Source organism: Rhinichthys klamathensis, unplaced genomic scaffold (assembly GCF_029890125.1).
Source record: "Rhinichthys klamathensis goyatoka isolate OS25496 unplaced genomic scaffold, OSU_Roscu_1.1 h1tg000275l_1, whole genome shotgun sequence".
In the NCBI taxonomy this organism is placed as follows: domain Eukaryota; kingdom Metazoa; phylum Chordata; class Actinopteri; order Cypriniformes; family Leuciscidae; genus Rhinichthys; species Rhinichthys klamathensis.
In genome coordinates, this window is record NW_026606794.1 from 2,427,933 (window position 1) to 2,444,683 (window position 16,751).

General features: G+C 40.9%; 1 protein-coding gene across 9 annotated transcripts; it reads right to left on the reverse strand.

Moving 5' to 3' along the window:
- Positions 1 to 1,621: 1,621 nt before the first annotated feature.
- On the reverse strand, positions 1,622 to 14,769 carry LOC130102661 (phospholipid scramblase 2-like). 9 transcript variants are annotated; one of them, XM_056268638.1, is made up of 15 exons: positions 14,672 to 14,769; positions 13,719 to 13,886; positions 13,522 to 13,626; positions 13,223 to 13,306; positions 12,852 to 12,971; positions 12,655 to 12,759; positions 12,443 to 12,562; positions 12,231 to 12,350; positions 12,030 to 12,149; positions 11,798 to 11,862; positions 11,663 to 11,705; positions 10,972 to 11,171; positions 10,276 to 10,437; positions 9,988 to 10,149; positions 1,622 to 1,692 (listed from the first exon to the last, which is right to left on the reverse strand). In XM_056268638.1, the coding sequence occupies exons 1-15, from the start codon at positions 14,682 to 14,684 to the stop codon at positions 1,633 to 1,635; spliced, it is 1,647 nt and encodes a 548-aa protein (XP_056124613.1). In that variant the 5' UTR covers positions 14,685 to 14,769; the 3' UTR covers positions 1,622 to 1,632. The 9 variants fall into 9 exon arrangements, with proteins under 9 accessions (XP_056124613.1, XP_056124612.1, XP_056124611.1 ...); XM_056268637.1 differs by having other exon boundaries at positions 13,223 to 13,318; XM_056268636.1 differs by having other exon boundaries at positions 13,223 to 13,330.
- Between the last annotated feature and the right edge of the window lie 1,982 nt (positions 14,770 to 16,751).

Below are 16,751 nucleotides of genomic sequence, written 5' to 3' on the forward strand. Positions count from 1 at the left end.
GTGAGAATTTTATTTTTATTTTTTGGAGAAAAGAAATCAATACTTTTATTTATCAAGGACAGTAAAGACATTTATAATGTTACAAAAGATTCTATTTCAAACAAATGCTGTTCCTTCCAAACAAAAACTTCCTATTCATCAAAGAATCAAAAAAAAACTGTACAACTGACAGACCAACAACTGTTTCAACATTGATAATAATAATAAATGTTTCTTGAGCATCAAATCCTCATATTATACTGATTTGTGAAGGATCATTTGACACTGAAGACACTGACACTGGTGATGCTGAAAATTCAGCTTTGATCACAGGAATAAATTCAATTTTACTATATATTCACACAGAAAACAGCTGATTTACACTGGAATAATATTTAATACTATAACTGATTTTTGTTGTATTTTTAATCAAATAAGCATGGTTAGCAGAAGAGAATTCTTTTCAAAGTATTTAAAATCGTACCGACCCCAAACTTTTGAACGGTAGTGTATCTGGGTTTCTACAAAAGTTGCCTGCCTGCTCTGCATTTTTCTCTATGACAACATCAGTATGGCCTATCTATAGTGTCATCATATACCATACCATCACTCAGACCACATCCATAATACCGAGAGAAACGGAGATCTCTGAAAAGCACACTTCATCAAACGGAAAGCTGAATCATCAAATCGTTTGCAGACATAAAATGTGGATTTGCATCATGTCCTTATTAATCCATAAAATCTTGAAAGACTGCACACTGGCTCCTCAGAGACTTAAAATGGAATTATGACAGAGAAGTGACTTTGCCCATTTGAGGTAGATTCAATTAATTTAGGCCCTTATGCTAAGTATCTTATGCTCAGCAAGGCTGCATTTATCTGATCAAAAACACAATACAATTGTAATATTGCTAAATATTATTACATTTTAAAATATCATTTTTTATTTATATTACTCCAGTCGTCAGTGTCACGTGATCCTTCAGAAACCAATCTATTATTCTGATTTGGTGCTCAAGAAACATTTGTTTTATTATTATTGATGTGCTGCTTAAATTTTTTTGTGGAAAGCATGCAGCATTTTCCCCCAGTATTCTTTAAAGCATAGAAAGTTCAAAATAACAGAATTTATTTAAAGTATAATTCTTTTGCAACATTATACAGTAACTTTAACGCATCCTTACAGAATTAAAATTGTTAATGTCTTTCAAAAAAATTACTGACCCCAACCTTTTAAAGGTAGTGTACATTTCGAAGAATGCTTACGTTTGAACACAGATGAGAATGGTAAAATATTTTTAAAGCCACAACATTTGAAGTTAAATCTTTTGTAATGTTACACAAACACAATTTTACATATCATATTGTCTTATGTCTTTCCTCTAATAATTATGTAGCTGTCTCCTCTAATGCATTAAAGCAAATATCTACAGTATTTGTATTAAGCATATATTATTTTCCATGCAAAAAAATAAAGAAAGAAAGTTGGGAGTTTACCGTACATTTAAGTCTTAAAGGGCGAGTGCCCTCAAACTGAGCTTTTCAGGCTGAGTGCTAGGGATGGGATGGAGAATGGTAGCAAAAAACAAACAAACAAACAAATCCCACTAACAAGTGACCCTCAAGGAAATGATTAGAAAAAAAAGCATTTCATGATCCCTTTAATACTTTTAAAAATAAATTTCCACCTTTGTCAAAGAACAGGATGTCCTATGAGGAGGAAAAAAGAAAGATAATGAATGAGATTAGTCCAAACTAAAATCACTACTATAATATGGGCCAGATTTAATAAACGCATAATGGATCAGAACATGCCTTTTACCAGATTTAAATATTTAAATACTCTCCTCCCATAAATTTTGCGTCTAAAAGGGAAACTCCAACAAGTGCATAATATGCAATAAGGTCAGCCATAAAAATAATTGTGTCCACACCTTTTCATCGCTAATTTTTCATTGCACGTCTTTAATAAATCCTGACTGTTTAATGCCAAAAGAGGGTTTGTGCTAGCGCAAACTGTTATTAAATCAGGCCCAATATATTTTAACACAATTAATTTCCAATAAAGTTTAAAATGCCAGATTTGAATGAACTTCTCTAGCATACAATATGAAGACTTGCCATCTGAAATTTTCTTCTAGAATGATCATTTTTATCAAGCTTGTATGTTTATGTTCAGTTATTATTCACTGTAATGGCAATGACAATACCTATTAATTGTCATTAAAGTGACATTACTGAACTTAAGGCGAGACATGGCAGGCAAAACGACTCGGTTACTAACGTAACCTCGGTTCCCTGAGAGGAGGGAACGAGTATTGCGTAAGTAGCTTACGCTATGGGAAAACTCCTTTTCTCGAGAAATATTGAAGTCTTTATGTAAAACACATTGCAGCAGCACAGCATAGGCCTACAGCAATGAGCGATAGAGGCCTGCATTTCAGCCCGAGCCCGACGGGCCCCGACTTATTTATGCTCCTAGGGCCGGGCTTCGGGCCAATTTTCACGTCATAGTTCACACGCGGGCCGGGCCTCGGGCCTGTTTTAGGCTTATCTTTTTTATAGCCTATTTTAGACATTAATTAAAATAAAACATGAGAAGATGACGATTGAAAAGCAAACATAGAAAGACGTTTTATAACCTATCACACTGACATAAGACTGACACATGACAGTCTGCTCATGCTCACGCTCACGCACACACACACACACACACACACACACACAGGTTTCCCGGCGGCGCGATCTGAGATTCGCGCGACCGGCTCGTTCTAGTGTCCCGCTATGGTAGCGAGCGTGACTTCAGCGCAGCTGGAAAAAGTACGACTGGATTAAAACCTTCCACTGTGGATGCTGTGCTTTTTCTTCACGATGCTCTGAGACTGTTCTTAGCCATGTTAGGAGGAGGTTGTTTTTTGTTTGATTGGACTTTATTTTCATGAGTCTGTTGGAAACTATTGGAAATGGCCATGTTCTGTAGTGAAGACTTGATTTTTGAGGTAAGATAACCTGCATGTTTGTTTTTAATGTAATTTATTTGATTTGTTTAGATTGCATTCTCTGTATTGTAGCCTATATTATAAATTCATTTAGTTTGCGAGCGCTGTTGCGACTGAGCAGCAGAGCAGTTTGCCTCAGCTTTTCAAAAATGACAATAAACGTTTAAACTAACGTTAACTGTCTGTGTGATATGCTTAAGTTGTTTTATATCTATGGATTTTATTGTAGCCAAGTAAAGTGTTGATTTGAGAGGCTATAAATCAATCAATGGATCAAACATGTTTAACTCGCTGTCGGCTGCTTGGTCGTCATAAATTTTGTTTTTTGTTTTTTCTTAATTAACTTTATAAAGAAATGAAAATAAACCTACCGGTAAATACTTTGCCATTGAAAACAAAATATATCTGGTTGGTTTACTGACTGCAACATAGGTCAGGCTGTTTATCTTTTTTTTTTTCTTTTTTTTTTTACGGGCTCGGGTCGGACTCGGGCTGATCATTCTGATGAGCTGTCGGACACGGGCCGGGCTAGGGCCTGAGCGTCTCGGGGCAGGGCCGGGCTAGGGCCTAGATTTGAGGCCCGTGCAGGGCTCTAATGAGCGAGGCAGCTCGGTCATTGGCTGTGCCGCGGCAACTGCATGAACCTATGACGGGGCGACTCTGAACCCGCTTCCAATGAGCGTGCTTCGCACCCGCGCGCGTCAGAGCCCGCCAAGATGGGCGTGGCCAAGGGCTATATATTGGGCGCCCCGTCGTCTGAAGCGAACTGACCAAGCACAAGAACGGCAGCTTACGCAATACTCGTTCCCTCCTCTCAGGGAACCGAGGTTACGTTAGTAACCGAGTCGTTCCCTTTCGAGAGGTTCCTCCTATTGCGTAAGTAGCTTACGCTATGGGAACACCATGTAAAACGCCGTGCGTGCTGACTTCGCTCTATTAAGCCAGAGACAGATGGCTGAGCTTTTAAGCAAAGTAATTATCCAACGAGCCGGCCGAAGGCGGGCTTTATAAGGGACAATGTAGGACGGCCCAATGGGCGTCCAGAGGAAACACACAAGCACATTTTTATGTACTGATATGCATGAAAAATCCTCTAAGTCAGACATAAACGGACCCTATAAGGGAGGAGATAATGCTCAGCATGTACACACTCCAGCCTATGCATAGTTAGACCGACAGTATGTTGGAGTGGAATGAGGGGACATGTAGGTTATAAAACCTGATAAATGTTGACGGTGAGGCCCAGCCTGCTGCCGCACAGATATCTTGAATGGGTATCCCACTCGACCACGCCCACGAGGAGGCCATGCCTCTCGTAGAGTGAGCTCTGATGCCCAGGGGGCACTGAAGGCCATTGGCTTCATAAGCCAGCGCTATAGCATCAACTATCCAGCGCGATATTCTCTGCTTTGAAACAGCGAGACCTTTGGTGCGGCCGCCAAAGCATACGAACAATTGCTCTGTCTGTCTGAACAAGGCAGAACGTTCCAAATATACTCTGAGCGCCCTGACCGGGCAGAGTAAATTAGCGTCGCTTTCGTCTGCTGGAGACGATAGCGCGGCCAGAGATATCACCTGTGCTCTGAAGGGTGTAGAGAGCACCTTAGGAATATACCCGTGTTTTGGGCTGAGGACAACTCTGCTGTCGTTAGGTCCAAACTCCAGGCAGGCAGTGCTTGATGACAGCGCGTGCAGGTCGCCCACTCTCTTGACCGAGGCGAGAGCCAGCAAGAGAGCAGTTTTGAGCGAGAGCTGTTTAATAACTGTCACCGTCCCACAGGTGGGACGTTTGCCATTATATTTTTAAAACAATAATATCTTAGTTAAAACCTTAAGTAATATCGACAAACTATATATCATTTGAAAGCTTACAATCTCTAGTTTCCATATTTGGTGATTGATTTTCAAAATAAATTACAGAGGAGCCGTAATTTATCAATTTGCAACAAGAATATTTTCATACTCCTAAGGCGTGTTCAGACCTTTATTTTGAAATAGCAATGAACATGAAAAATCATGAAACAAATTGTAGAAACCTAGTTTGTTTTCATGCCAAGAGTTCAAAAGATAGCATCCATTCATTTATTTTAGAAAAAAAGGTCTGAAAATTGTTTAAATATAAAGAAAAAAATAATAAATTCACCATTTGTGATGTGGCAGCGAGCTATGACGCACATGCGTGTTCTTTGTATGTGTTTATTAGAGGTTGAATTCATATCAAAATCTGCCAAACTTCCCATACTACTTCTGAATAGGATCTCTACTTCATAAATTGTATGAAAATTGTGGAAATAATGGTTCATATCACTCAAAACACATATGGAAATGGAGGCGCCCTTATATGGGCAGTAATGGAGTCTGGTTGTGACCTAGTGAAAATGTTTGGTACTGCGCCCAAACAAAATCTTACTGAAAGCTAATTTTTTGAGATATCAACCTAAAATTTGAAACACAACTTGTTCAGATTTTTGGCTTTGATTTTTCTGCAGTTTTAGAGTAGCCCAGGTTTTGAAAATATATATTTTATATAAAATATGAATAATAATTTTTTTTTACATTGTACATTTCCATAAACTCAAACTTCTATAACTTTTTTTCTGTTTCACTTTCTTAATTTATTTCACTTCTACATAAATCTGCCAAATGTCTTCTTTAAAACAAGACCAATCGTACGTCTATATTCCAAAGCATTCTTGAATTACAACCATTTATGTTCGAAATGTGCATTTTCATGTCAATTCAAAAAAAGGGGGGTGACAGTTAACAGGTTAAGGTGCACAGTTCGGAGGGGTTCGAACGGGGCACTTTTGAGTGCGTCCAGGACCGTTGCCAGGTCCCAGATCGGCACTGAGGGGGGGCGTGGGGGATTCATCCTCCTGGCGCCCCTCAGGAAACGAACAACTAGGTAGTTTTTACCTAGTGTACGTCCTTCCACAGGGTCGTGTGATGCCACTATGGCAGCCACATATACTTTGAGCGTGGAGGGGGTGCGGCCTGCCTCCAACAGCTCTTGTAAGAAAACGAGCACACTCGGTACCTCGCATGTCTCAGGGTTCAGGTTCCTGGATTTACACCAGTCACTGAACACCTTCCATTTCTGGGCATATAAGCGCCTCGTAGAGGGTGCTCGCGCCTCAGTGATGGTTCTCAACACTCCACTGGGGAGGTTCCCGGGAACCCGTTGAGGGGCCATGCATGCACCACCATCCTTCTTCGGGACGAGAAAATAGCGACTGTAAAAACCTGCCTCGCTCATAGAGGGAGGGACTGTTTCTATAGCGCCCTTCTCTATCAGTTTGAGCACCTCGGTGCGTAGAACATGAGAAACATCTTTTCTCACTTTTGTCTCGACCACCGCTGTGAAGCGGGGCGGTCCGTGAGCGAATTGAAGCGAGTAACCATGTTTTATTATGTTCAAAACCCATTTCGGCATGCCGGGGATATTTTCCCAAGCTTGGGGAGTTGGGGAAATGTTTAAGACTGTATGGACAGTGCTTATGGGTGGGGGTGCATAGACTGTGGTAGGCACGCGCGCCACTTTCATAAAACTTCCCGCTCGTGGCGGGAGGTTTTTGGCCATATAAACAGTGTTTGTGAGTTGGGGTGCGTGCATAACAGCGGGCACACGCGCTACTCATATAGAATTTCCCGCTTTTACTGGGGAAGTGTTTATAACTGTGGGAACAGTGCTTATGTGTAGTGGTGCATACATGACAGTTGGCACACAATCTACATTTATGGGGCGTCCAGCCTGAGCTGGGGAAGCATTTGGCACTGCTTTGACAGTTTTGATATGTGGGAATGCGCACTTTAGTGTGGACACGTGACCCTTTAATGACACAGACAGAAAATGGCTCTTTATGTGATTTCTGTGTGTCGCCGTAAAAACGGCGTTTGTTTGCAGGTGAGCGAGCTGTGCGGCTGGCCCATTGGCTGCTGTACAGACATTTCCAGCCGCCTGTAAGGGGACTGGGTAATGTTTTAAAAGTTTTGGAGAGAGCGGTCCGGCATTTGCGAGACACGCGCTCTCTCTTTTTCTCCCTGTAGCTAGGAAGACTTACGAGGCTCTAGGTTCAGCACAATCTTGGGCCGAGGTCCCCGTCGCTCGGGCGGTTGCTTCCTGTTGGTAGAGCGCGAGCGTCGTCGGAAGTCAGTTTCAGGTCTGGGCTGAGAGACGGGAGGCGCCGTCTTGACTCGCTGCTGCTGAGGCGGCTTTTGGCGGCTCTGTGATGAGCTAGATCGCTTGGGCAGGAAGTGTCGCATAGCCTGCGAATCCTTAAGGGCTTCGGTGAAGCTCTCAGTGAACTCCTTCACCGCTGGTCCGAACAGGCCGCTTTGGGAGATAGGCACGTCGAGGAACGACGCCTTATCTGCATCCTTCATCTCTGTTAGCGTCAGCCACAGATGGCGCTCAAGGACAGTCAGGTTAGCCGTAGCACGGCCGATGGATTGGGCGGTGGCTTTTGTGGCTCGCAGTGCTATGTCGGTGGCGCTGCGCAGATCCTTGAATGCCTAAGGATCAGGTCCAGACTCGCCCATGGTGCGGAGAAGTTTAGCTTGAAACACTTGGAGGACAGCCATGGAGTGAAGCGCCGGCGGCGGCGTATGCGTGACCGGCGAGAGCTGAGGTAGATCGTCAAGGCTTCGAGGGATGAGAAGCTTTGGCTTTCCATCCAGCGGTGGAGGGTGGACACAGGTGATTGGCCACAGCCTCCTTGAGGGGCGGAGTCCCCTCGTAGCCTCTTTCTTTCGCGCCGTCCACAGAGGAGAGCGACGAAGAGAAAGAAGGCTTCAGGCGAGCGGAGTGCGGGGCTTTCCACGACTTCGTGAGTTCGTCGTGAACTTCCGGGAAGAAAGGGGAGGGCCTTTGCCGAGGAGCCTGCCGGCGCCCCTGCAGGAACCACTCGTCCAGTCGGCTGCGGGCGGGTTCTTCCGGGGAAGACCAATCGAGCCCGAGTTCTTCCACGGCCTTAGACAGGATGCGGACGATCTCCGAGTCCATGCTGGAGCCCGCGCTCGTGCCCGCTAACGTCGATGGCGCGGGGTCGAAGGACGAGCCCGGCCAGTCGTCGGATGCAGCATCAAAGGAAAGGCTGTCATCCTTTTCGTCGTCATCCCCTGACGTGCCAAACGAGACGAGACCCATCGCTCTGCTGGAGGGGTGCTGGTCCGCCTGTGTGAACTGGACTGGCGGCGGGGAGTCTTCGGGTGGTGGTGAAGCATGCGGGGATTGGCCCGGCGTGACGTCACTGCAAACCGCGTGCTCTGGCGGCCTCTGTGAGCGGCGGTTCTTCTTGCGCGGCTCGACCAGAGGGGATGGTAGCACGGTGGAGGTGGGCTCTTTCGCGGCGAAAGCGGTGAAGCGAGCGCGCAGCTCGGTGAGGCCCAGGGCGTCACACTCGGGGCATCCGCCTCGAGTAAGGGCAGGCTCTGCGTGGTCCGGTCCCAGGCAGCGGGTGCAAATGATGTGACGATCCCCGTCCTGAAGAGGGCCTCGACACGAGGCGCAGGAAGGCATTTGAAACAACGCCCAGTTAATTTGCTCTTTTAGAAAAAGTGTCGCGGGGGCCAACACTAGTAGCTTTGAAAGGATATAGGTGATGCGCGCCGGATGGCTTAGCAGAAGGCGACCTCGAAGCAGTCCTGCTGTAGGCTTGTCGACGGCGGTGGTGAAAAGACTCCAAAAATCCGGAGGATCCAGCGAAGAGAAGGTCTTTGCTGAAGGAGATTAAATCTAAAGAACTCAGACGACGGGGCGCCCAATATATAGCCCTTGGCCACGCCCATCTTGGCGGGCTTTGACGCGCGCGGGCGCGAAGCACGCTCATTGGAAGCGGGTTCAGAGTCGCCCCGTCATAGGTTCGTGCAGTTGCCGCGGCACAGCCAATGACCGAGCTGCCTCGCTCATTGCTGTATGCTGTGCAGCTGCAATGTGTTTTACATAAAGACTTCAATATTTCTCGAGAAAAGGAGTTTTCCCATAGCGTAAGCTACTTACGCAATAGGAGGAACCTCTCGAAAGGGAAACATAGTTTTTTTTTCACTGGTCAATTTTGAGATTTTGGGATATTTTTCTTCAATAACATGTCTTCTTTCAGACTTGTGGTGAAAAAAGTCCGAAATACACATTTAGGTCTTTATTTTACTACACTTTGTCTGTTTGCGTCTGTAGATTTCTCATAAATTCATCGCAGATCGCGATCTGACAGACTGCACCCTGTCATCACATACACCGTTAAAAGCTCTTTCTCTCTCTCTCATGCTGTCGGATCCAAATATGGTAATTTCCTTTTTATCAGCAACCAATCGTGAAAGTAAAAGGGGGGATTCAACTCTAAATGCGCAATCTCATTGGCTGATGCTAAATCTTTAAAGCCCGTTTTCTCAAAATTACTTTTCTCTCAGCTACTTCAAGTCCGAAATCAGTAGCACCTATACCAAACTTTCCAGTCTTGTACCTAGTTATATTATGAAGACATTTACAGAGGGATTTGTGAATATATTATTCCTAGACTGATTTATATAACATTTTATTCCAAAAAACATGGCGAAAATAATTTGTAAGGCTATTGACAATAGGCTATTCTGATTTACAGTATAACAAAAGTAGATATCCATAAATCCCTCTGTATTTTTTCCCCCATCTAATATGTGAACACAATGAAAAAAGTATTTTGAATACTTGATTTGCAAAATTTTCAGATTTGCAAATTAGCGCATATTTAATTAGATAATGCCTAATTTGCATATTTAAACATTAAATTACAATTTTTTTCTCATCTTAATGTAGGTAATCAACTGGGAAAGTTTCATAGTGATATCTGCTAGTTAAAAAAATTACCCTATTCACCTGTAGTGTCTCGCCTTAAATATACGAGCTTGATAAAAATGCTCATTTTAGAAGTAAATTTCAGAGAGCACTTAGAGGCTTTTGCATCTGAAGTCTTCATATACAGCTAGATGTCCAGTGAATCACTGAAATCTGTGACTTAAAGGTAATACTCACAATAAGGAAGCAAGCACCCAATAATACAGTCTTCATTTTAACATCCATGTCCAGGGGGAACTGGATACAAAAGTTGGTGGCATCAGTGAAGCATTTCTTTAAGAAACCACTTCGTTGTTTTATGATTCGACCAATTGACTTCCCACCATTCATGTCTTTTACCTAAAGACAGACCTTCTTAGTTGTGCAAAACATGCATTGGTACGCAAAATACAAAACACCTTAACATGTTTGAGTCTATATTTTTTTTTATTCTAGCAGTATAGCATTGCCTGAAATAAAGGTTACCTCAAAGTTTATGTCACCACAGCATTTGATAGGAAGAAAGGGCCCATGGATTTCCAGTAGTACCTCATTGTTGGGGCCCAGGATGGAGAATTTTGGTAAAAACCAGGACCACTCCTGTTTAACATAGCCTATGGTAACTCCAAGGGGAGCCTGTACCTCAATCTGAGGGTGGAAAATTCACATCAAGTAATAAATAAGAAAGGAAAGTATGTGAAATGTGTGCAATAAGTAGACACATACAATTATTTGAGGCACCTAGTTACAGGTAGTTACATAATAGAATTGGTTTGAAACTTGAAATTTGACTGTCATGGAATCACTTAAAGCCGATACCGAATTCACAGTCATTTCAGTTGAACCATTTTTTCAAATGAACCGGGAATTGTGATGCATAGGTTTGTGAGACTTTACATCTCTCGTTGTAGTTTATGTACTAAAACATTCCTTCACAAAGCAGTAACTCTTGTTAAAAACTCAACTATACAAACATCTTTATTAAGCGATTCTGTAAATTGTCACACAAAAAAAAAGTTTCACTGATTCTGCTTAATGTCACTTTTGATGCCAATGGCATCCTCGTCGATTTGTTGTTGTGGTCTAAAGCCTGTTATGTTGGAGCTCCTTTCAATATCTCTATTAAGACATTTTAATTAGATGTTGCATAGGCTAACCCTTGAAGAAACTGATAAAGTATACCTCTTGCAGGAAGCAGCGCATTGGTCTGTTCATCCGTATGACCTCTTGGCCCACGTTGTTTTTAATGTGCATTTGAAAACTGCGTGCTGAACCGAAGAAATTGCGTGTGAAGCAGTCACTTTCTTCTTTGGCATGGTAGATCTCCTGACCGATGCTGTTCTTGATCTCATACTGGTTGTTGGTCTCAAAGCCGGTTAACACTGTAGAAAAGTATGATCAAAGTTTATCAGATTAAAGGGATAGTTCACTCAAAAATTTCAATTTTGTCATTACTTACACACCCTCAAGTTATTCCAAACCTGTATGAGCTTCTTTCTTCTGTTGAACACAAAAGAAGACATTTTAAAGAATATGGGTAACCACACAGTCGACGGCATCCATTGACTTCCATAGTAGGAAAAAAAAAAATACTTTGGAAGTCAATGGCTGTCGTCAATTGTCTGGTTACCCATATTCTTTAAAATATATTTTCTTGAGTTCAGCATAAGAAAGAAACTCATACAGGTTTGGAACAAGATGAGGGTGAGTAAATGATGACAACATTTTTGGGTGAATTATCCCTTTAAATATGGCACAGGTAAAAGTATGCAATCTATCAGAAATGATCAAGGTGAGGACAAAAATGCTTTTAAACATTGGCAGTGCTCTATGATTAAACAAGAAACATGAACATGGCTTGGAGAAGACTCACTTTCTATAAACGATACTTTTTGGTGGATAAGGATCTGGTCTATCTGAAATGCACAAAAAACGAAACAAAACAGGTAGTAGCCAGACATCACACTTTAAGACAAATGTATTGATAGAACGAGAGAGAGAGGCCCACCTGAATGAGGTACTCGAGACCGGGTGGGACTCCAAAAGGTATAGCCAGCGGTGGAACTGCAGGTGCTATAGGAGGATAGAGATACATCATCATTAGCCTTACATTATCTTTACAGCATTAATGATCATTAAATACATCCATTCCACACACAATTTCCTTATGGCTTTAAAATAAATAACATTTGAACATCTAAATATTACATCACACGCCTATAGACATTTATTCTGTTTACCAGCATATGGTTGAATCTGGTTAGGAGCTGGATTGCTTGGACCAGGCGGATTAATGACCAGCTGAACTGGAGCTGGTTGGTTCACTGGCTGGAGCTCTGCAGGAGGAGCCGGTGCAGGACCTTCAGGCAAGAGATTTGGAAGACTGTTTTAGACTGGAGAGCCAATAATAACACTCAGTAATACATTTATTCTATGTTTACCTGTATATGGCTGAACCTGGTGAAGTGCTGGATTGCTTAGATCAGTTAGATTAATGACCAGCTGAACTGGAGCTGGTTGGTTCACTGGCTGGAGCTCTGCAGGAGGAGCCGGTGCAGGACCTTCAGGCAAGAGATTTGGAAGACTGTTTGAGACTGGAGAGCCAAGTTTGAGACAATAATAACACTCAGTTATACATTTATTCTATGTTTACCTGTATATGGCTGAACCTGGTGAAGTGCTGGATTGCTTAGATCAGTTAGATTAATGACCAGCTGACCTGGAGCTGGTTGGTTCACTGGCTGGAGCTCTGCAGGAGGAGCCGGTGCAGGACCTTCAGGCAAGAGATTTGGAAGATTGTTTTGAGCTGGAGAACCAAGTTTGAGACAATAATAACACTCAGATATAGATTTATTCTATGTTTACCTGCATATGGCTGACCATGGTGAGATGCTGGATTTATGACCGGCTGACCTGGAGCTGGTTGCTTCACTAGCTGGATCCCTGCAGGTTCAGGAGCCGGTGCAGGACCTTCAGGCAAGAGATTTGGAAGACTGTTTTAGACTGTAGAGCAAAGTTTGAGACAATAATAACACTCAGATATACATTTATTCTATGTTTACCTGTATATGGCTGAACCTGGTGAAGTGCTGGATTGCTTAGATCAGTTAGATTAATGACCAGCTGAACTGGAGCTGGTTGGTTCACTGGCTGGAGCTCTGCAGGAGGAGCCGGTGCAGGACCTTCAGGCAAGAGATTTGGAAGACTGTTTTAGACTGGAGAGCCAAGTTTGAGACAATAATAAAAAAAAATGTGTGTGCCACTATTTGTATTGATGTGCTTCTGTGTTCTGGATCATTGAATGAACAGACAATAAAGAGACAACAAAGTAAATTTGAAAATATTAACTTTTATATGGAAAGTGGAGCCTTTGTTTTAGTTGAACATTTGCACATCTCAATGTAACACTCAGATATACATTTATTCTGTTTACCTGCATATGGCTGAACCTGGTGAGGTGCTGGATTGCTTAGATCAGTTAGATTCATGACCAGCTGAACTGGAGCTAGTTGGTTCACTGGCTGAAGCTCTGCAGGAGGAGCTGGTGCAGGACCTTCAGGCTGAGGCATGGGATTTGGATGGTCATTTTGGGGTGGACAACCTAGTTTACGATGACAAGAGTAAATTTGAAAATATTAACTTTTATTGTATATGGAAGGTGGAGCCTTTGAGATGTGCAAATGTTCAACTAAAACAATGTAACACTCAGATATACATTTATTCTATGTTTACCTGCATATGGCTGACCATGGTGAGGTGCTGGATTTATGACCGGCTGACCTGAAGCTGGTTGGTTCACTAGCTGGATCCCTGCAGGTTCAGGAGCCGGTGCAGGACCTTCAGGCAAGAGATTTGGAAGACTGTTTTAGACTGGAGAGCCAAGTTTGAGACAATAATAACACTCAGTTATACATTTATTCTATGTTTACCTGTATATGGCTGAACCTGGTGAAGTGCTGGATTGCTTAGATCAGTTAGATTCATGACCAGCTGAACTGGAGCTGGTTGGTTCACTGACTGGAGCTCTGCAGGAGGAGCCGTTGCAGGACCTTCAGGCTGAGGCATGGGATTTGGATGGTCATTTTGGGGTGGACAACCTAGTTTAGGATGACAAGACATCTTCTGAGTTTCAGATCACAGACATCCATCTTTACACACCAAAACTGAATCTGAGTGAGAACGGGATTTGAGGCGAGCTACAGTGGGTGGTAAGATGTTCAGTGAATAACCACTTTGGTCTGTTCATCAAACAAAGCTGTCATATGGCCTAGTTTTAGGATGTTGAACTTAGAAGTTAGAAGGTGACATATACAGCAGAGAAAAAAGAATGTTGAAGCCACTCACGGATGACAGACAAGACACAAACACACAAGGACGTTGTATTCCATAGAATGTGCCAAAACTTGTTAATGTGCATTTCATTCCTGCCATCAGTTGTTTAGACTGAAAAAATGTAATTCAAAGAAGACAGTTCACTTCAAGACAAATCACATGGCACAGTAAAACTGTGACTGCTAACTAAATAAAGACATTATTACTATTATTATTATTATTATGGTAACACTTTAAAACAAGGTTTTATTTGTTAACATTAGTTAATCACATTAGTTAACATAAACTAACAATGAACAATACTTCTTTAGCATTTATTAGTCTTAGTCTAATGCATTTTTAAGATCAAAAGTTGTATCTGTTAACATAATGTGAACTAACATAAACGTGAACATTTTTATTAACTTAGCCCTACATTAAGAAAGGTTAATAAAAGTTAAAACCATAGTGATCCTTGTTAGTTCACGTTACTTAATGCAGTTAATGTTAACAAATGAGACCTTTTTGTAAAGTGTTACCATTATTATTTCAAAAGAATAAACGTCAGTACCTGGTTCTGACATTTTGAAGACAAGTCTGTTGGACTGCACAATCACCTTTTGTTATAGAAGCAGCACAACCTCTGTGGTGATGGAGGGAAAATAAAATAAATTTTTACACAAAATTGTGTCAAAATGAAGGCAGAAACAGTAAATGATCGCCTATTAAAACTCTGCACAAGGTCTTACCTCTTAGGATGCTCCACGAAAAAGCCCAGAGATGTTCCTTGGTGTTGGAATGATTGTTAGGATAAAGGAATTAATAATATTTTGTGATTTCCTTTCGTTTAGCGCAGACGCAAAGACAAATGTTTGTGGCCTATATGCACTTGAACTTTCTGTTTTTATAGTATCCCCTCCCCTTTTCTTACATATTCAAATTAGCAACCTGAGAAAGGTGCAATATTTCTTTTTAATCCTATTACCCTCATGCCTCACATTACTAGTCTTAGCAGATAAAATGTGAGATAAGAGATTTTAGCACGCATAATATACAAAGCACCATGAAATTAATTAAGTAATCTAAATTAGTTATTGATAAAGTGTTATTAACTTCAGATCAGACTTATTCATTCATGTAATTTATTATGTAATTTAATACAAAGTGTTGATCTAATCTGAATTTGGCACCTGATTTTGGTCAAAATAGATACCTAAATCTACAAAAAGAACTACTTAATGATTTATCTAATTATTCCGTTTTTTTGTTTTTTTTGCTAATCCTTTCAATATGAACCTGGGAACGCAGTTGTAATGTAGGTTAGTGGTTCTTAATGAATTAGGGGGCCTCAGCAACCTTTCAAGGGGGCCTCAAGATGACTTAAAATTATTTCAAATAAGACAAAACAAGAATTATAATAATCTAGTTATGCCAAGCTCTAAAATATTTATTGTGAGTGTGGTGGGGCTTCAGATATTTGTGAACAATGAGGTTGAGATCGACTGATAAAGGTAAACTGGCTGTACAAAAAAAAAAAGAGCATCTTGTTGACATCAAAAAATGTTGTCATACTGTCTATCCTGTAGTCTTTGTGTGTGTTTTTGTATGTGTGTATAGAGGTAAACCTAAAGTAACATTCATTTAAGGTAATGCTTCATTCCTCATTTTGTTTAAAATGATTGACACAGATGATTGATTTTTTTAAGGTATTGTAAAATTGTAAATGTTAGTTATTTTAGCTTTGGCTGACATTTGAAGTCCTTTATCCTACATATTGTTCTGCACACTGTAAAAAAACAAACAAACAAAAAAAAACCCTGGTGATTATCTGGCAGCAGAGTTTCCAGAGAATGTGTGTTAACAACAGAAAATGTTGTTGAATTAAAATGATCTGTAAAAAACAAAACAAAACAGTGATTTCACTACACTGCCTTAAACCTTTTAAGTTTAAAACTAATATTTATACTGTGTAAGTAATGCGGAGTATAATATTGTGAAATTATTTCATTTGAGTTCAAACAAAGAATATTTCTTAATATGAAATTAAACACTGCTCAAACAGCTTAATATATCTGAAACTCAACTGAATAAAAATAAATAAACCAAAATGAAACCAAAACACTAACAGATCTCCCTCCTATTCAATAAAAAAACATTAACTTTCAACATTTATTCTCTATTGAGTTCAACTATTCAAGTAAGTGCAATAAACTTTCACTAATAGTTGAGTGAAAATCACTCGTTTAATTTAGTAAATGTGTCTGTTTGAAAGTAAATTACTGTACTTTCGGGAAATAATTTAACAGATTATCTTTTTAATTCGACAGTACTTTTCTCTTTTTTTAACAGACATTCTCTGGAAAATCTGCTGCAGGACAGATTACCGTTTTTTTATAGATCCATAAACTGAATTTACAGATTATTAAATCTGTAATTCAGATTTAAAATCAGATTACTATGTCTTTTTTATCTTAACCCCAAAAAAATTAAAGTAAAATGTTAAAGTAACACTAAAGCAGTGTTGAAGTTAATGAGATATTATTTAACATTAGACACAAGATTTCAGTCGATTTTATAATTTGATTAATATTTACTGAATTTCAAAAATACAGAAAAAAATACACTGCTACTGTGAAATTATAGATTTTTTG

Bases quoted from the DNA above. Each gene is read 5' to 3' on its own strand.
- LOC130102661 (XM_056268636.1), bottom strand. The intron at 13,331-13,521 runs GTAAACATAGAA...GTCCTGCACCAG, and splicing joins CCATGGTCAGCCATATGCAG to CTCCTCCTGCAGAGCTTCAG. The intron at 10,150-10,275 runs GTAACCTTTATT...GTCTGTCTTTAG, and splicing joins GTGGTGACATAAACTTTGAG to GTAAAAGACATGAATGGTGG.